The sequence below is a fragment of the Rattus norvegicus genome, chromosome 5, assembly GCF_036323735.1.
Source record: "Rattus norvegicus strain BN/NHsdMcwi chromosome 5, GRCr8, whole genome shotgun sequence".
In the NCBI taxonomy this organism is placed as follows: Eukaryota; Metazoa; Chordata; class Mammalia; order Rodentia; family Muridae; genus Rattus; species Rattus norvegicus.
This window is the reverse complement of record NC_086023.1, coordinates 158,954,655-158,974,005: the sequence shown is the minus strand read 5'-3', so window position 1 is coordinate 158,974,005 and position 19,351 is coordinate 158,954,655. Positions and strand designations below refer to the sequence as shown.

Here is a 19,351-nt window from a genome sequence, read left to right as displayed (position 1 = left end):
AGGACCTTGTATGCGTGTGGTCCTGCCCTCCAGACTCAGTCTCCTTGACTGTGTTACAGTTGGTAAAGCAGGATCCCTGGGTGTGACACTTTGCAACATCAAGACAGACCTGGCCTCCTCCATTGAGGCCTCTCAGGTGTTTGTGTGTGGAGGTAGGAGCCATCCCTAATCCCTCAGACCCCCATCCAGAGCTCAGCCACTCGCCTACCCCAGGAAGACCAGGTCAAGTTCATCCAGGATGAACACACTACTTTAATGTCACATGACAACCCCGTGGGAGAGGGAGGGGGTGTGAGGGAGAAGACGTGGGTCCTCTTGGCTGGGGAGCATGGGGGAAGTGGTGGTCACAGAGGAACCAGGTAGGAGAGGAAGGACAGACAGACAGTCCAGAGACTGAAGGAGTCCAGGAGAAACGGTCCCACCTTCCATGAGGCAGATGCTCAGCCTGAATGTGGAGGGCTGCGCCCAGGTCAGGGTTGGCTCCCCAGACCCCCCCTCCAAATGATCCTCTTAATCTTTGCATGGGGTCCCCCTGGGACCCCGACTGTCAGCTCTCCTGGGGCTGGTTGCCCTGGCGTCTGCTTAGAGTCCTGGAGCCGGCTGTGGGCAGGTCCACGGAGGCACTGAGTGGTCTACAGGAGTACCAGCCACCATCCCAGTCACGCTCCACCCTGCGTTTGTACTGAGGAGTCGGGAGATGCCCCACGGTACACTGCTGCAGCTGGGCTCCCAGCAGGATGTGCGGACAACGCACTGGCCAGGTTGCCTCAGTTGTAAAACACTTCATCCTCCTCTTCTGAAAGCGAGCCACTGTCCACCGACGCCAGCGAGCCAAGCATGTGGGCCCCGCTTTCAGGCCCACGGGCCCCTGGCAGCCGCTGCCGGTGCTGCTGGGTGGGGCTCGGGGGCTCCTCTGGTGAGGGCCTGCCATCATCCAGGGTGAGGCCAGGGGAGCAGGCTAGGAGACTGTCATCCTGTGAGGGGCCACTCAGGAGGCTGTCCTGAAGGTAGATACTCTCGAGGTCTAGGACACCGAAAGGGGGTACAGAGGAAGAGACGGAATTCTGCATCCTGTGCCCTACCTCCCTGCATGCGGGAGGCCAGGCCAGGCCTGCTATGTCATTGCTATGAGACCTCAGGCAGGTCTCCAAATCTCTCCGAGCTCAGCTTTTCTCCCCATGACAGGGAGCAGAGAAGGTAAGAGCAGGAAGCAAGTGTTGTGACAAGGGGTTCTCCTTCTGGTCCCCTGTCCCCTACCCTCCCGGTCATAGGGAGAATCACGTGAGATAAACCAAGGGAAGCTTACCGGGACCCAGGCTTGGGAAAGCAGGACCCACAACCCACCTAGTGTGATTCAAGGCGCGCCCCACCCAGGCTCTCCTTTCTGATTGGGCAGCCCCTGGGAATGTGCGAGCCGGAACCCCGCCCCAGCTTACTGGGGAAGAATGTAAGCTGCCCTGCTGAGTGTCTTTGGTGTCACCCTGAGGGCTATTCCACCCACATTGCTTTGATATCCCTGCTGTACCTTGGAGCTGGAAGGCACCCTGGATACTGTCCTCGGGCTGCAGTTCATCATCCAGAGAGGACCAGGCACTCAGAGTGGCCTCCGTGATGGCAAACTGCTCAGCGACACCTGGCGGCGGCGGTGGGGAAAAGCAAGATTAGACTCGTTGTGCAAGGGGCGGGAAGGGGGCGCGCTATGCCTATATGGGTCTCTCTGGGCTGTCCCAGGTGATAGAGGAAGCCACCGAGTGCCCCACCCGCCGACATCCTGTGCTTTTACTGCATTTTCGCCCAGGCCCACCTTCAGACTGTAGACCTCTCTCCCAGATCCCCCTGCGCACCCACTCAAACCCCCGCTCACCCGCAGCAAAGCGTGCCTCCCGCAGCTCGTCCGGGAGGCAGCAGTAATGTTCGTCCTCTGCCGGGGACAGCTCCCAGCCTGACTGATGGGCGCTCCAGCCTTTCCACTCGATGAGGTGGGCCACTCGTCCGCGGGCCATGGCCGTGGGCTTTGTGATGTGGTCCTTGATGCTCTGCACCACCCCTGTGGAGCCATGGAAAGCTATCGGGTGACCGTCCCAACATAAGCCCCAGCTCATGACACCCAAATACCCCAGACCATCCTAGAACCACGGCCAATTCAGAACTCACATCCTGCCCTGTGCCTTCCGCAGCCTGATGGCCCCTCCTTCACTACAATGTCCCGCCCATTCGTATGCGCGCCCCCCCCTCGCGCCCCCCGGCCACCATTCCCAATGTCTTATTGAATCTGGATCAGGTTCCCAAACCACTCCTTTCTCTGAGTGGCCATGTGACCCAGCACCTTCCACTCATGATGGACAGTCCTGGGAGAGTAGCCCTGTGCTCCCAGCTCTGTGGATTGAGACTCTGGTGAGTAGAGGAGCATCAGGGAGTGCTGCCTGGAGGAGGAGGACTGGAATTGGGCTCTCTGAAGGTCTATTGGGATGGGACAGTTGGTGGCCAGGCTGGCAGGAATTCACAGAGGAGGCGACATTGAAGATACAGAAGAGCTGGCTCGGCACCACACAAGGGTAAGACACAGGGGCAACAAGAGGCCAAACGGGGACTAGAGAGCCAAGGTGAAGACTTGGTATTGTCTATACATCGATGGAGAGCCACGCCACGGCACAGTCAGACAGGAACCAGGGAAGAGGTGGGTTAGATCTGTTGCGTGGGATATCAGTTGAAAGACTGGAGTTCAAGGGTGGAGATGGAGCAGTCAGGGGTCGTTGTAGGGACCCAGCAAGAGGCAGGGCCAGGGCTAGACAGGAGAAAGGCTGGGGGAGCTTGTGAGCTGACTGGTTGGATGTGGAAGTTGATGGAGACAAGGAAGCCATAACAGCTTCGCATCTCCACTAACCGAGGAGCTGGGGAACAGATCTGGGCATCCCCAGAGTCCCTAAAGCCAGGCAGGCAAAAGGCCTAGGGGAGCCCGAGTCCCAAGGTCAGGTGACACTGCCACAGGAATGAGGGACCAGGAACTTGGCGATGATGGAGATGAGGAGGGAGGAGAGACCTGCTCGCCCAGTGTGGTGCTGGCTGCAGACTGTGGAGAGGTGGTGTTTCTCAGGGCAGGGAAGGGGGATGGCAGGAGTTTCAGGAGGAGGAAGCTGCAGAGACAGAGGTGGAGGGAGGCAGCCAGGCCTTCTGGGAACTTGGAAGGATCTGGTGAGGTGGAAGCGTACAGTTTGGGAAAGAGCTGTGAGGAGAAGCTGATGGGCCAAGCAGCCTGGTAGGTGGTGCAGAGGGCCGCCTGGAACCGAGGTGTACAGCGGCCTGGATCCCCTTCCCGGCATGCATGCCCTTCCCCTAGCCACTGCTGCTAGGTGCTCCTGCCTGGTATATGCCTGGTACATCACATCATATTCAGAGAATTACCATAACTTTAGGGGTAGCCTCGCGCCCCCCCAAGGTGACACTGTCCTCATGGGCAACCGAGGACTGGACAGGGAGCAAAATGAAGCTGAGACACTTGGTTTTAAGTGCCGTTGAGCCTTCAGGCTACCATGCTGCAGGGCTTCCAGTGGGCAGAGGCAGAGAGAGTCCCACAACTGTAACCAAGTCTCCACAGAGCAAAATCCTTCAGCTTCCTTCACTCCCCAGGGATCCGCCCAAGAGCAATCCCCTGGGGGACACAGTCCCCACCTCAGGTTCTGCTTCTAGGGAATGAGACCCAAGGTGACGTGGGAGACCACGCGGTCAGACACCCACAGCCTGCACCCTCCCCTCTGAGCCATCTCGGGGCTTGAACACTCAGCAGTTCAACTCCCGAGAGAAGGAACCCAGCTTGAGGTCTGGCAATTTAGAAGAACTTAAACCCAGCATCCCTGTGTCCCTTTGCCTTCTCTAGCATGTCAGTCCATGGAAGAGCTTACTAGCTGTAAGGACTGGAGGGGGCTATCCTGACCTACCCACAAGGGATGAGGTGGCCAGGGCAGCCACGCTGTAGTTGCTGGGGCAAGCTCTGGAGTCAGATATGTAGCCATTGGTGGTCTGGAAGCACCTCTGTAGAAAAAGGAAAGGGGGGGTAGGTAGGAAGGAAGGACGGACAGACAGGCAGAAGACACCCCTTACTCCCCCGCAGACCATTCTTATGATCTGCTCATCAGAAGCTGGCCAGGGGTCAGGCACAGAAAGGTAGGGAGATCCTCTCCATTCCCACAAGATTTCCTTCCCCGGGCTGGCAGGACTGTGGACCTGGGCTGAGCACAGGAGAGGAAGGGACGGTGATGTCAGCTGGGCACACTGACCTGCCAAGGATCCCAACAGAAATCCATCTGCTTGTCCTGAAGCAAGAGGAGAAAAGGGGATGATCACTCAGGGCACCCGGGGTGGGGGTGGGGCGGCTTGCACACGGCTGTGTCCTGAAGTCCTTCAGGGCAGGTAGGTCCAGCTTGTGGTGCTCTGAGAGGTCAAGATGTGGCCACCTTACAGGACCCCTTGCTATAGCAGGACCTCTCTCTACACCTTCCAGATCTACGTGGAGGCTCTTCCTGCTTGTACTCTTTTTCTTTTTTTCGGAGCTGGGGACCGAACCCAGGGCCTTGCGCTCACTAGGCAAGCGCTCTACCGCTGAGCTAAATCCCCAATCCCCCTGCTTGTACTCTTGAGAAGTTCGGGACAGATGCTAAGTTGTCCTAGGTTTGTAGCAGAACCTACCGTCTGCAGGTTGAGTTACTTTGGACTTTGGACGGGAAGACCTTTGGGGTGGGGTTGTGTTTTCTAAGTAAGCCTAACCCAGTCCCTGATGTCCAGCTCGATGCAGAGCCCTCATCCAGCTGAACACTGAGCCCTCGGTGCCCCTACTGCCCAGGGAGAAGCTGGAATTGGCAAGAAAGGAAGGAATTGAGAATGATTTCTGTTTGCTTCAGGGAAATAAAAGGGCAGCTGGAATCGGGGCAGGCAGGAGAGTGAAGGATGGCCAGTTACCTTGCCAGCAACATGGTCCGGAGCAATGGCGGATGGCTGGCTGGAGGGCAGGTCCCGATTCAGGAGGTCTGTGCCCTGGGGCCTGGGGCAGTTCTTGTGGGCACTTGTGAACAGATCTGGAAATAGTGACAAGAGAAATTTAGAAAAATCTATATGGGTGGCAATATGGAAGGAAAAGAAACGGACTTTTGAGCGGGGAAGGGGGTGGGAGGAGGTGTCAAACCATCTCTGCTTTATGTGTGGAAAAAAAATGGATTTGACCAAAAGATAGCTGAAGGGATAAACTAATCAGTAAAGGATACAGAATGAACATTCAAAACCCAGTAGTATTATAGACAAGCCTGGGTAACAATGAACTCCTATTGACCCAGCTATGAGGGGAAGCAGGAGAAACATTGTATCCCAGGAGCTGGACCAGCCTCAGCTACAAAGAATCGTATCCATTGCATATTTGTTTTCTTTTCTTTCCTTCCTTCCTTCCTTCCTTCCTTCCTTCCTTCCTTCCTCCCTCCCTCCCTCCCTCCCTCCCTCCCTCCCCTCCATCCTTTTTGAGACAGGCTTTCTCTGTGTAGCCCTGGCTGTCCTAGAACTCACTCTGTAGACCAAACTGGCCTCAAACTCAGAGATCTGCCTGCCTCTGCCTCAGTAGTGCTGGGATTAAAGGTGTGCACTGCCCCAACCTGGCTGAAATTGTATACTTTGTTAAGAAAGACAGACAGGGGGCTGGGGATTTAGCTCAGTGGTAGAGCGCTTACCTAGGAAGCGCAAGGCCCTGGGTTCGGTCCCCAGCTCCAAAAAAAAGAACCAAAAAAAAAAAAAAAAAAGACAGACAGACAGACAGACAGACAGACAGGGCTGGAGAAATAGCTCAGTGGTTAAAAGCACTGACTGCTTTTCCAGAAGTCCTGAGTTCAAATCCCAACAACCACATGGTGGCTCACAACCATCTGTCGTGGGATCAGATGCCCTCTACAGGTGTGTGTGTGAGGACAGCTACAGTGTGCTCATATACATAAAATAAATAAATCTTGAAAAAAAAAAGGAAGGAAGGAAGAAAAGACCGGTGGGTAGAGTATTTGTGTAACATGTCTAACACCCAGCAGCAGTCCAGGGTAAAGTCAGGCAGGTCAGAAGTTCAAGGCCATCCCTGGATATGCAGCAAGTTTGAGGCTAGCCTGAGCTACATGAGACTTCATCTCTGAACTAATACATTAAATAAATAAACGCAAGGCTTCTGAGTCCTTCTCCTCTTCTGCCATCCATCTTGGGATGGAGACTTTCCATATATAGCCCAGGCTGTCTTTGAGCTTCTTGCCCCAGCCTGCTAGGCAGCTGGAGCTATAGGTCTGTGCCAATGGACCCCCTCTATTGTAAATTGTTTTTTGCTTATATTTCTTTCTTTTTTTTTTTTTTCCGGAGCTGGGGACCGAACCCAGGGCCTTGTGCTCCCTAGGCAAGTGCTCTACCGCTGAGCTAAATCCCCAACCCCTGCTTATATTTTTGATACAGGGTCTTACCATGTAGCTCTAACTTGCCCTGACTGGCTTAGAACTTTCTCTTTTTTTTTTTTTTCTTTTTTTTTCGGAGCTGGGGACCGAACCCAGGGCCTTGCACTTGCTAGGCAAGCGCTCTACCACTGAGCTAAATCCCCAACCCCTAGAACTTTCTATGTAGATCAGCTGTCCTTGAACTCACAGAGATCCACTGCCTCTGTCAAGTGCTAGGATTAAAGAGGTTTGCCAAGTGGTGGTGACACACACCTTTGATCCCAGCATGAGGAAGGCAGAGGCAGTCTGATCTCTGAGTTTGAGCACAGCCTGGACTACAGAGTGAGTTTGGGGATCTGGAGAGAGGGATCGGCAGTTAAGAGTACTTACAGGAGTTGGGGATTTAGCTCAGTGGTAGAGCGCTTGCCTAGGAAGCGCAAGGCCCTGGGTTCGGTCCCCAGCTCTGGAAAAAAAAGAACCAAAAAAAAAAAAAAAAAAAAAGAGTACTTACAGAGGACCTGGGTTCACTTCCCTGCACCCACAGCTACCTGTAACTCCATTTCTTGAGAATCTGACGCCCTTCTCCGGTCTCTGGGTATCCATGCATGGTGTTTAGACATTCACGCAGGCGAAACACCATACACATAAAATAAGACCTTTTATTTGTTTTGGGTTTGGGTTTGGTTTTTCAAGGCAGAGTTTCTCTGTGTAGCTATGGCTGTCCTGGAACTCACTCTGTGGACCAAGCTGGCCTTGAGCTCAGAGATCCATCTACCTCTGCCTCCTGGGTGCTGGGATGAAAGGTGTGCACACCAGCTAAGCTATAAACTTTTCTAATGTTCTTTGTAAAGATCTCATTACAGATGGTTGTGAGCCACCACATGGTTGCTGGGAATTGAACTCAGGACCTCTGGAAGAGCAGCCAGTGCTCTTAACCACTGAGCCATCTCTCCAGCCCATTTTCCAACTGAACAACCCCCCAGCCCTCACTCGGTCACAGAAGCCCCAGCACCTGCCCAGCACACAGCAGGCTCTCATCAGGGGTTTCTCAAAGGAAGAAAGCAGGGGCTTCAGACATGAGCACAGCAAGCTGGCTTTAGTTAGAAACTCCAGATGGATTAAACAGCTGGGCTGTCTCCAGCCGTGCCTCCAGCCACAGACAGGTCAGAGAAGAGAGGGGTCCCAACAACAGAGGGAAGTCCCCAGAACTAACACCACAGGAACATCCAGCCTCGCTGCAGGGAGGAAGGTGAGTGTAGGCCTGCGGTCAAGGTGAGAGTTTTCAGCCAAATTACATTCTGAAAGAGCCCAGAGGATCTGGGACCTGCCCAAGGCTGGGGTGCGCAGCCAAGAGAGGGAGGCTGGAGCCAGGCTGTCTGGGACACTATGGAAGAAGGCAAGGTGATGGCCGGTGTCCTCTCCTGACCCAAAGTGACCCAGACATAAGGAGGGCAGGGTGGAGAGGACCACATGGGTTCTGAGAATGAGGGATGAAACATGTGCTCACACTCACAGTGCCCAGCAGTCTGCTGAATGCCAGTCCTGGCTGTGTGACCCTAAATTATCCTTGCTCTTCTCTGGGCTCCAGCGCCCCCCAAGTCTACAAAGGAAGGACTCCATGGCGGGGGCTGGGGGCCGTCCTTTAGTAGTCATGCAAGCTATTCATTAGGGTTATTTCTCATTTATTTGTGGCTTTTTTTTTTTTATTTGAATGATCTCTAGCTGGAAATCACAACCAGGGCCTTATGCGTGGTGGGCAAGCACTCTGTCACTGAACTACATCCCCAGCCTGCTTTTCACCAGGAAATAAAATAAGAATGGAAGAAAACGGAAATTATCTGAGCCAGAAGCAGCCTGGGGCTCAGCCTTGTGTCACGAAGAAGCTCTGTGTGATGTGCACACAGGCATGTACTCCTGTCTGTGTGTGGGTGGGTGGTGGTTCCTACAGGAGGTGAGAGTTTTCTAGCTGTGCACACTGGGTCAAGATAAAAACTATATTTGCTCGGTGGTTAAGAGCACTGACTGCTCTTCCAGAGGTCCTGAGTTCAAATCCCAGCAACCACATGGTGGCTCACAACCATCTGTAATGAGATCTGGTGCCCTCTTCTGGTGTGTCTGAAGATAGTTACAGTGTATGCATATACATAAAATAAATCATATATATATATATATATATATTTGTTTTTACAGGTCTGTCTGAGTTGTGTTTCTTTTGTGCTAAAGAGACCATGACTAAGACATCTGATAGAAGAAATGGTTAATCAGGGGGTTATGGTTTCAGAGGGGAAGTCCACAGCCATCACGGAGGGGAACACAGCAGCAGGCAGGCAGGTATGGTACTCATCCCAATACACAAGCAGAAAACAGCGAGAGAGAACTAACCGGACATGGCATGGGCTTTTATAAATTCAAACCCCACCCCCAATGACACGCTTCCTCCAGCAAGGCCACACCTCCCAATCCTTCACAAACAGTTGCACTAGAGAGCAGTTTGGAGCTTGTGGATCTGGTTCTGTTGCCTGCAGAGAGTGAGAACGCACAGGGCCGGCAGAATGAGGTGTGTGTGTATGTGTGTGTGTGTGTGTGTGTGTGTGTGTGTGTGTGTGTGTGCGCGCGCATGCACACATGCGCCAGGAGTGGTAACTACCACCTAGTGGACCTGGTGGAGAGGACGGCTAAAAGGGAGACAGCCTGGAGAGAGCGGGGCGGCTTGTGCAGAGTAGCAGCTGAAGTGAGCAGATCTGGCTCTCAGGAACTGTTAGAAAACTTCCTTTTTAATTTTTACCACAACATATATGAGCTATGTGGGCCACACCTTACGCCTTAAGGTATAAAATAACAGTATGGAATCTGCTCGACCAGGGTAAATGTGCCTGCTGCTGATCTGGCTTCCATCCCTGGCAGCCATAAGGTGACAGAGACAACTGACTCCCGAAAGTTGGTCTATGACCCTCACACATATAATGTCATATGGATACACCCCCATATAAAAACATAACAAAAAGGGTCATGTTAAAAAGGAAAAAGAAGGGGTTGGGGATTTAGCTCAGTGGTAGAGCGCTTGCCTAGCAACCACAAGGCCCTGGGTTTGGTCCTCAGTTCCGAAAGGAAAAAAAAAAAAAGACTAAAATGGAAAAAGTAATCAGGGGCTAGAGAAATGGTTCAGTGATTAGAGCACCGGCTACTCTCCCAGAGGACCTGGATTTAATTTCCAGCTCCCACATGGCAGCTCACAGCCATCTGAAATTCCAGTTCCAGGATTTCTGGCCTCCCTAGGCACTAGAGACACGCATGGTGCAGGCAAGACACATAAAGCATTTCTTCAAATTAATTTAAAAAACTTGGGGCTGGGGCTGGAGAGATGGCTCAGCGGTTAAGAGCACCCGACTGCTCTTCCAGAGGTCATGAGTTCAATTCCCAGCAACCACATGGTGGCTCACAACCATCTGTAAAGAGATCTGATGCCCTCTTCTGGTGTATCTGAAGACAGCTACAGTGTACTTATATATAATAAATGAATAAATAAAAAAAATTAAAAAAAAAACTTGGGGCTGGAGAAATAGCTCAGAGGTTAAGAGCACTGACTGCTCTTCCAGAGGTCCTGAGTTCAAATCCCAGCAACCACATGGTGGCTCACAACCATCTGTAATGGGATCTGATGCCCTCTTCTGTCTGTCGTGTCTGAAGACAGCTACTGTGTACTCATATAAATAAAGTAAAGAATTTTTTTTTAAAGTTTGCAAGCTGTGACGAGGTATGGTGTTGTTTCTTACTTGTGATCTCAGTGTTGGAGACTGAGGCAGGAGGGTCAGGACTTAGAAGCCAGTCCAGGAGTACATGGTGTGTTCCAAGTCAACCTGGATGACACTGCAACACAAACACACACACACACACACACACACACAAACACACACACACACACACACACACACACCATATACCACATACCACACAGACACACCACGCACCCCAAAGACATAGAAACAGACATACAACAACACACACCCACACCACACACACACACACACACACACACACAAACACTCACCACGAACAGTATGCTACAGACCCACCCACACACCATACATCACATACCACACACAGACAGAGACACATCACACACCACGTGCTACAGACACAGACACAGACACACCATATACCACAAAGACATACACAGACACACACACACACATACCACACACAGACACACACAGACACGCAGACACACACACACACACACACACACACACACACACACACACACCACCACCACCACCACCACCACACCACACCACACCACACCAAACAAAAAGTTCTGGAATTCTGCGTGTTGCGCAAAGACTGAGTCTGCAAGGTGGTGCTGGCTACTTGGATGGGTGTCCGGGTACTTCTGGACTCCCTGGGCACTTCAGCTGCAGAGCAAGGGGTAAGAGGGATGGATGACAAGGAGCCAGCACAGCAGGTGACACCAGAAGTTGGCTGGGGTGCTGGTGGGCTGGAGGCCTCCTGGCTTCAGCCCCTCCCCTGCCTGCCTGACTTCCATCCCATCTGGGATGCAAGCGCCCTAACAAAGTCTCCCTCTGCCCCTGAAGACTTTAGCCCCATGATGTCATGGACTGGTTGCCATAGAGACGCCAGGTAATGAAGCAGCCCAGGGTGAAATCACAGGCTGCTCTTAGTCCTGCTGGGACCTGGCCTTGGTGACTGGAAAAACACATTGTCACGCAGGGTGGGGCTGGGGGACACCCCAGGGGACCTCTAATGCCTGCTATTTTGGAAGCTTTTCCCGAGGGAGTCACTCCCCTTCTTTTACAGCAGCGTACACCCTACTCCTTTGACCTCAAGGTCAGAGGCTCCTTCTTGAACCTGCTCCCTCTTCCACCTCCTCCAGCTACAGGAGTGACCACCCTCTGGTTGCCACGGCAACCTGAAGACCTCCCTCCCTTTGCTCCTTCCAGGAAAGGGGTGTCATACAGAGGTCCCCTCCATCCTTCTGCTTCCCAATCAGACAGAGTAACCACCCAGACAGTTCTGGATAACATCTAACCTGGGCTCCTCACCTGTAGCGCTCCTCACCTGTAGCGCTTCCCCACCGACCTTATTTTTCCTGCTTGGTTCCTGCCTGACTCTGAGGCATAGCCCCTCGGTTCCCTCTCACTTGCTTCTTAGCTGTCCAGAACTTACATAACTATCCACAGGGGCTCTGTGTCCCACCCTGTTAGTCACTGCGGTTGCCACCTGCACCCAGAGTGTTTCTCAGAAGCAAGAGAATTAGCCTGCGGCCACTTGGGAGATGGCACTGCAGGCGAAGTGAAGAGGGCTCTCTCCCAGCATCGCACAGGAGTTGAAAAACAAGAGAACAGCAAGCTGGGCCTGGGTGCTGCCTCCCTGGAAGGCAGCCTCCCCAGAGGGGCTCCCGTCACCTGTGGCAAAAGGATGCACCAGGTGGCCCCTCCAGCTGTGACATGCCAGCTGCCCTTGGCTCTGGGGAGAAGCGGCCTTGGGCTCAATCTCTGGACTCGGTCATGTCTTCCCCACATGTGACCCTCTTCCCATCCATGCTGAGGGCTAAAGAAACCAACACTGCGTGGCCAGGGTTCCCTCAGAGGAACAACCCTGTCTCAGTGCCTCAGTTTGTCTTTCTGCACATTGGGATTTCTGAGTCCTGTTCCTGGACTGGAGTCTGCCTTGGGAACCGTCTGGTCCCTACAAAGACCAGAAGTGTGAGCATTGGCCTCTTGGCCAGGAGAGCAGGCCCTGGAAGTTGGCAGAGGACCATTCTCCAATGTCCTCCCAAACCACCTTGGGCCAGGATGGTCATGTAACAGTCTGGTTGGCTGAGCTCAGAGGTGCCCCAGGAATCTCTTTCTATCCCCAACCAAGGGCTTCCACTCACCCCAGCTCCTTCCCAATCTGTCTCCCCTCCTCGGTTCAGTCTACTCCTGTCTCGCCATCGCCAGGCAGCCTGCCAGGTTGGCCTAAGCCAACGAGGTGAGGTGACTCCCTTGAGGGGGAAGCCTGGCCTGGGAGGACACACTGCCTGTTTATTAAGTATCTGCTCTGGGCTAGTCACCCAGTTGGTTCCTCACCTATGATTTCACTCGGAATCCTGCAAAGTAGGTAGCAGCATACCCATTTGACAGATGGGAAAATGAAGTCTGGGACTTATCCAAGGCACCGGGGAGTAAACGATATGGTCAGAGCCCAAATCTTGGGGGCAATATGAAAGTCCAACCACCAAATAGTGCCCATCTCCAGAAAGGGGCCTCCAGTCATTTTTTTCTGGTGTGTGTGCGTGTGTGTGTGTGTGTGTGTGTGTGTGTGTGTGTGTGTGTGTACACATACCTGCCCCACTAGACTTCTTTAAACCTAACTGGTCCTCCCCGTGGATTGAACTTAGAGGACATATCATATGTTTGACTCTTCAGAAGAAAGTCTTCAATGGCCAGTGTCTGCCGTCCTAACAACCAGTGCATTGGACACTAGAGATCCCACCCCCACCCCAGGGTAGGCCTAGAGGCTGACTGGTCAGCTTTAAGGGAGGGATATGGTAGGAGGGGGTGGATGGAGATGCTGTAGAACCAGGGGCAGAGGTGGGCACAGAGGGACCCAGAGATGGAGAGGGATAGATACTGACTTCCTATCTGTTCTGCTCTGCCCTCCACTGCCAGTGCCAGCAAAACCTAGCCTGACACAAGGCCTTCGAGTGACCCCAGAAATCTGTTCCGGTCTGTGAGCCATGTACAAAGTGCTTCAGGGGAGAGCAGGGCACCTTCAAGAACACATATTGTGGAGGGTGGGGTCACAGCACTGGGGCCTACAGGGCCTGGATTTGCATCTGGGCAACCTGGGGTGAGGTTCTGCTGCTCTCTGAACCCACTTGCCTTCCAAGTCCAAGGAGAACTAACTGGGTTAGGAGAGCAAAGGCTAGCTCAGTCTGGCTCAGGATAAGCATCCAATGAGTGGTAGATGAGCTGGGGGCCCTGGGTGTGCCTCAGTTGACAGAGTGCTTGCCTAGCATGCGTGAAGCCCTGGGTTCAGTCCCTTAGCACCACACACGTAGGCGCGGTGGTACAAGCCTGTAAGCCTAGCACTCGGGAAAAGGAGGCAAAAGGATCAAAAGTTCAAGGTCATCCTCAGTCATAGGGCAAGTTCAAGTTTACCTGGGCTACTGAAGACCCTATTTAAATAAGAAAAAAAAATAGGGCAGACACCCTTGCCCAAACGTGAGATTCTAGCATTTGGGAGATGGAAGCAGGAGGATGACCTTGAGTCCAATGCCAGCCAGACACTACCCTGACTCAAAAATAGTTAAAAGTTAAAAAAACAGAAATAGATAAGGAGTACAAACTAGTTCTTAGATGCGGTAGGCGCGTGGTCCGTATCCCACGGTTGCTTCAGCGCAAATGCTTGGCACTGCTGCTTCCTCGGAGGCAGGAGGGGTCCCCCTTCCTACCAAGAAGCCTGGAGTAATCGTCTGTGGGAAGGCTAACACGCTAACCCCACCAGAGAAGAAGGTACTGAGTTGATGGCAGTTGATGGTCAGTATGGGTGATTCGGGTGACTTCACATGGAAACCCCTCCCCCACCCAATGCTAACACTCCCACACCACTCCCATCCCCAATCAACGCTACGATTACACACTGGGGAACAGTGGGGCAGAGACTGGGGACTCTTGGTGCCCTAGCCCAGCAGCAGAGACTGACAGCTGGGTAGGGTGGAGCTCTCAGGTATGGCCTGAACCTGGAGTGGGGGAGACCGGGTAGACCGAGGTAGTTGCAGGCTCTAGGCTCCCTGAAACATCAGGACAAACTTTATGACCCCTGGCCTCCACTTCGGGCTCTGCACATGGCTCCCGAAACTGTGGTCAGCAACTGGTACAGGTGTGCAGAGCTGAGAACTGAGGATCCCAGGGTCCCCTGAGCTCCACAAGGTCAAGGGCTGGCTGCGTGGTGCTGTGGCTGATGACCCAGCTGTGCAGAACTCAGACCCTGGCTTTCACTGTTTCCCAGGTTGTGGCCCTAGGCAAGGTTTCCTAGTCTTGTAAAATGGGGACTAGGACAGTGTTTGACCCGTTAGTTTTCATGCCTATGAGTAGAACCCAGTGAGGCACAATACTGTCCGAAATGACAGAAGAGCAGGTGACCTCTGCCCAGTGGGTCATCAGCTGGGTCTTTAGAAGAAGGGTTGTCCTCTGTCCTTGTACCCCCAGACCTCTCGCTTCAAAGTTGCTGGGGTGCACGTTGAGACCATCAGGGTCTGTCGTCTCGGACAGAGAGAAGGTTAAATAATACTCAGGAAGCCCAGGGTACAGGAAGAAGAATGGAGACTATCTCAGCCAGTGTGACCTTGGCAGGCATCCTGCCGTCTAGCCTCTATCCTGTATTCGGTGGTTCCTGAGCTTACCGGGCAGTGCACTTGGGCACGGGTTGGCCAAGGGATGGAGAAGGGACCTGGTCACTAAGGAAACACCCGGACACCTCACACCTCAACTGCCTCCGTGAGCGACTACCCATGAGTCTTTGGGGTTTACCGGGACAGCTCAGACTCTGAGTGGAACTGAAAGACCCTTCATCGCTTTCTCCTGCTCTACTGACACCCAGCCCCCTGACACCCCAGGAGGTAACATGTACTCACCAATCAGCTTGAACCAACTTCATACAGCCTGACCCCGCCCCCTTGCCTTTCCACCCCCACCCCCAGTCACTTCCTTGAATACCACTTTCCACCCCACCTCAGGAACTTGAGAGCAGAACCCCCTCAGAGTCCAGAGAATGGAGAGGGTTGCTTTTCAACAGTCCCCAGACCAAGGTCCCCACGGGGTCTGCCCAGCCCACTCTAAGGCTATGTTATCCTTCTCTACCTAGGTGAATTAGCGGAGTGACCTGTGCAGTAGCTGTCTTCCAAGACCTTGGGGCTGGGGTGAGTAGACTTGACCTCTGTACACTCCCACTCCCAACCCCGCCCCCTGTTCCCACAGCGGGTAAGAGTCCCAGGTGGGACAATGGCCCAACCTCTTTTGGGGGGATTTGTTTTGTTTTTGACATATGCGCTCATATAGCCCAGTTTGGCCCCAGATTCTCTATGCTGTGGATGCTGGCCTTGAACTCTCGATCTTCTGCCTTCTGAGTGCTGGGATTGCAGGCTTGTCTCCCCAACCTCTCCTAAAATATTACTACAAAAGCCTTCCCCTCAGCATTTATGAGAGATCCTATGCCCCCCCATTTACAGACAGTGCTCCCCCCAAGCCCCACAGATGTGGGATAGTCACTCCAGTTTCCTGGAATCACCTTGGAATAACCAAGGTGCCAGGTGAGAGACAAAGGCCCAGGGGTTACTGGGAACATCGGCTGTCCTCTGTCCTCTCCTGTCCCCTGAGCAGGGGTGGGGGTGGGGACGGAGTTAGGGATGAGGGTGGGGAAGAGTGGGGAAGGGCGAGCTTGATAACCTGTTCATCCCTACTGACCCCTTCCTGCCAGGGCCCTTCTGGGGCTAACGATACAGGCACCCCGAGAGGGGAAAGGATCCTGGGCTAGAAAGGCCTGCATCTTGAGGAGAGGGAGTCTGTCTGTCTTGCTGGAGCTCAGTGGCCCATAAGAGGACCAGAAAGAACCGGAAGCCTCCCTCCCCTCTCAGGCACACTGCAGGAGGCGTGTAGCTGCGGGGAAGAAAGCATTGGCACCGGGACCTTGGTTCATGCCACCTGCCGGGTGCCGCGTGGGGCGTGGGATGTGGAGACCTCCGCCCGCTCTGCGTGCTGCTCGCCCCCTCCGGAGCTCTGTCCCCGTGGGGCACCGTGTCCTCTGGGGCGCAGCTGGTCCATGAAGGGCGGACACCCACCCTGGCTTTCCCGAGCTGAGAGCTGGTGCTCCCGCCTCTCGCCGCTTCCCTGGCCGCCCTGTCCTCACCTCGCGACACGCAGGATCCCATCACGGGGTGGCGGGGCCGAGCCACTGCGCCTGGGGTGCGGTGGGCGGTCGCGGGCTCATGTCTCCGCGGGCCGGGGCTGCGCGGCTCGACCTCCGCTCGCTCCTGGGTCGTCGTCCCCGCCGCCGCGTCCGGATCGCCTCGCGCCGCGCCCGCAGCTGCCAAGGCCGGGCGACACCGCGGCGGGCGGGGAACCGCGGAGCGCGGAGGGGGCGGGGCTGGGGTGCGCCCCGCCCCCTCCGTGCCCGTGCACCTGTTGTCGCTAACCAAAGTACCGCAAACCAAACTAACGGGGACTCGGCCCTATAAGGAAGACTTCTAGCTTCAGATCTGAGTAGCGCCTGCTTTCTGAAGCTCAAGGTCAGGGGAGAGGGCTGGGAAGGGGGAATTCAGCAAGGATGAACTGCAGCCTACTGTGCATAATGAGGAAGACCGAGTTTTATTTTATTTTATTTGTGTGTGTGTGTGTGTGTGTGTGTGTGTGAGTGAAAGAGAGAGAGAGAGAGAGAGAGAGAGAGAGAGAGAGAGAGAGAGAGAGAGAATAGGGAAATCAAAAATCAAAGTACACTACTTGGGGGAGTCTATTTTTTCCTTCCACTATGTGAGTTCAGGGGATCAAACTTGGTGGTCAGACTTCCTGGTGACACCCCTGGTGGTCAGGGTTTTTAATAGCCACCTGATCATGGGATGATGTGACCCAGGGCGGGAGTTCTGAGAGAGGACTGCACTAGTGGCCTCCTGGCTGGATAAGAGGTCTCATGCAAGAAGGTAGGCTACCTCCTAGGGATCTTCTAGTGCAAAGAAATCTAGGCAAGCTCCACCTAGAACTTCTGTCATGGAATGGCTGGCACTTGCGTGGCTGTGTGTGTGAGTGTGTGTGTGTGTGTGTGTGTGCACGTGTGATCCTACCCTTACACATATGCACAGTGTGCATTTCCAAGCACTCATTCAGGATCTTGGAGAGAGTGACCAGATGTGCTGTGGCAAACCTTGTCAGGCCCGGAGTACCTTGTGTCTGAGGTAAATGTCACCTCACTCCACCCTTGACATTCCTGTCTCCAGGTAGAGGAGTCATTGGGTCTGTTTACCAGACATGCATCACTAGAGACAGCCCTGGGGGATGACTATGGCTTACAGCTAGGGTCTGAAGATCCTGTGCAGAGCAGAAGCCAAGCCTGGTGGGGACTGCCCAGAGCTGGGGAGCTGAGCTACTGAGTAAAGTCAGAGTAGAGACGGTTCTATGCCGGCCCTGGTGTTGTCAGACCTAGGTGTGAATGGAGATTTAGTTCATACAGACAGTGTTACTTACACACAATTGAATCTGAAAGGAACTCGTGTGGACATCACTGCTCCCTACACAACATAGCACAACAGCATTCACAAGACAGCAGGCGACATGGGTAATCCCAAGATCAGTGACTTACTGCGGGCAGGAGCAGGAGTGAGCTCACTTCTACAATGCCAGTACTTGAGAGGTAGAATCAGGGGGATCAGAAGTTCAAGGTCATTTTTGATTACCTAGTGAGTTCGAGGTCAGCCTGGGCTACCTGGGACCCAGCCTCAAGAAAAAAAAGAAAAAAAAAAAGAAAAGGGGGGTTGGGGATTTAGCTCAGTGGTAGAGCGCTTGCCTAGGAAGCGCAAGGCCCTGGGTTCGGTCCCCAGCTCCAAAAAAAAAGAACCAAAAAAAAAAAAAAAAGGGAAAAGAAAGGAAAGTATGTGTAAGGTTGTGCCTGGATTATGAGGAAATACCGTATTGTTCTAATAAAGGGCTAGAAGCCCTGGTGGCCGATCCCTCGAGAACCCCAAAGGCTTGTTGTTATGACAACAGCAACACAAGTGACTACAACCCCTATATTCACAGAGGGAACTGAAGACCAGCATTTGTATGAATCACCAAATACATGCACGTGTGAACCACCTTGAATGTCTGTTCTCCAGTGTTGCCCAGGGCCTGTGTACTCTGCTCTCCAAGCCTGGCCTCGCTGAGGTGGCTGTGAAGGGACCATCCTTTATCAAGGGACCATCCTTTATCATAAGGACATCCAGGTGGCTCACTTGGTGTCAAGGGTGCTCCCTCGCCTGTGCGGAGAAGGAAAGACAGATCTGCCTATGGCCAAGCTCTGGTCCCATCCCATGCATGTGACCTGGTACCGAGCAGGTAGATGTGTCTGCCTTTCTTATCCCTCTCGAGAATGAGTGGATGTGGCTCGGAGGCAGGGCTCTGACTCACCATGACGGGAGAGCAGGGGCTGATCACAGGGGCTGATCACAGGGGCTGATGTTTTTGCTGGCAGCATGACAGCCTCAGGGCTGGGGTGGGGGTGAAGGAAGAGATCCCTTGAGGAGAGGAGAGACAGGGCAATGCCCAGGGTAGAAGGGTTGCCTCCAATGGGGAAAGGTGGACAGGATGAACAGAAATGTTATCGGGGCTTCCTGTCTGGCCAGCTCAGGGACACAGGTGTATGTGTGTGTGTTGGGGGTGGGGGTGGGGACAGATGCTTCTGCCCACCCCATGTATTTATACTGCTTAGCTTCCTCTGATTCAATCTTGTACCATCCGGAGACTGGGCCATACTGGGGAAGACAGGTGGCTCTTCCTTGCAAGTCCACAATCACCTTCCCAGTCCTTGGAATTCTGCTGAAGCAGACAATGTCCAGACAGGTCCAAGATGTGTGGCTGCCCTCCCCGGGACTGTCTGTCCTTTCCCACATCACCCTACAACCCATCTGCCCTGCGACCTTCCCCTGACCGTCTCGGGTCCTCCCGACACACCCACTCATGGGAGAGAGGGAAAGACACCTGGGAGATCTGAGCTAGGAGGTGCCCGTCACCCCTCATGTTCTGTTCTCCTAGCAGGAGTTTGAGGTCCCAGACAGAGCCCCCTCCCACGGCTGTCCATCAATGGGCAGACATCTGCAGCTCTGAGAGCCTGCCCTGATGTGGGTATTGAAGCACGGAGAGGGGACATTGCAGGGCTGGGTG

The 19,351-nt window shown here is 53.7% G+C and overlaps 1 protein-coding gene across 1 annotated transcript; it reads right to left on the bottom strand.

Moving 5' to 3' along the window:
* Positions 1–232: 232 nt before the first annotated feature.
* Positions 233–16,562, bottom strand: Fam131c (family with sequence similarity 131, member C). The gene is made up of 7 exons (XM_008764303.3): positions 16,350–16,562; positions 4,954–5,069; positions 4,275–4,310; positions 3,936–4,029; positions 1,865–2,047; positions 1,526–1,633; positions 233–1,024 (listed from the first exon to the last, which is right to left on the bottom strand). Exons 1-7 carry the CDS (start codon positions 16,369–16,371, stop codon positions 768–770), a joined length of 816 nt encoding a protein of 271 aa, XP_008762525.1. The 5' UTR covers positions 16,372–16,562; the 3' UTR covers positions 233–767.
* Positions 16,563–19,351: the final 2,789 nt, after the last annotated feature.

Coding starts and splice junctions, on each gene's coding strand:
- Fam131c (XM_008764303.3), bottom strand. CDS start 16,371: ATGGGATCCTGCGTGTCGCGAG. Junction 5,070..16,349: donor GGGATCCTGCGTGTCGCGAG/GTGAGGACAGGG, acceptor CACTATTTCCAG/ATCTGTTCACAAGTGCCCAC. Junction 1,025..1,525: donor GGGTGCCTTCCAGCTCCAAG/GTACAGCAGGGA, acceptor TCGGTGTCCTAG/ACCTCGAGAGTATCTACCTT.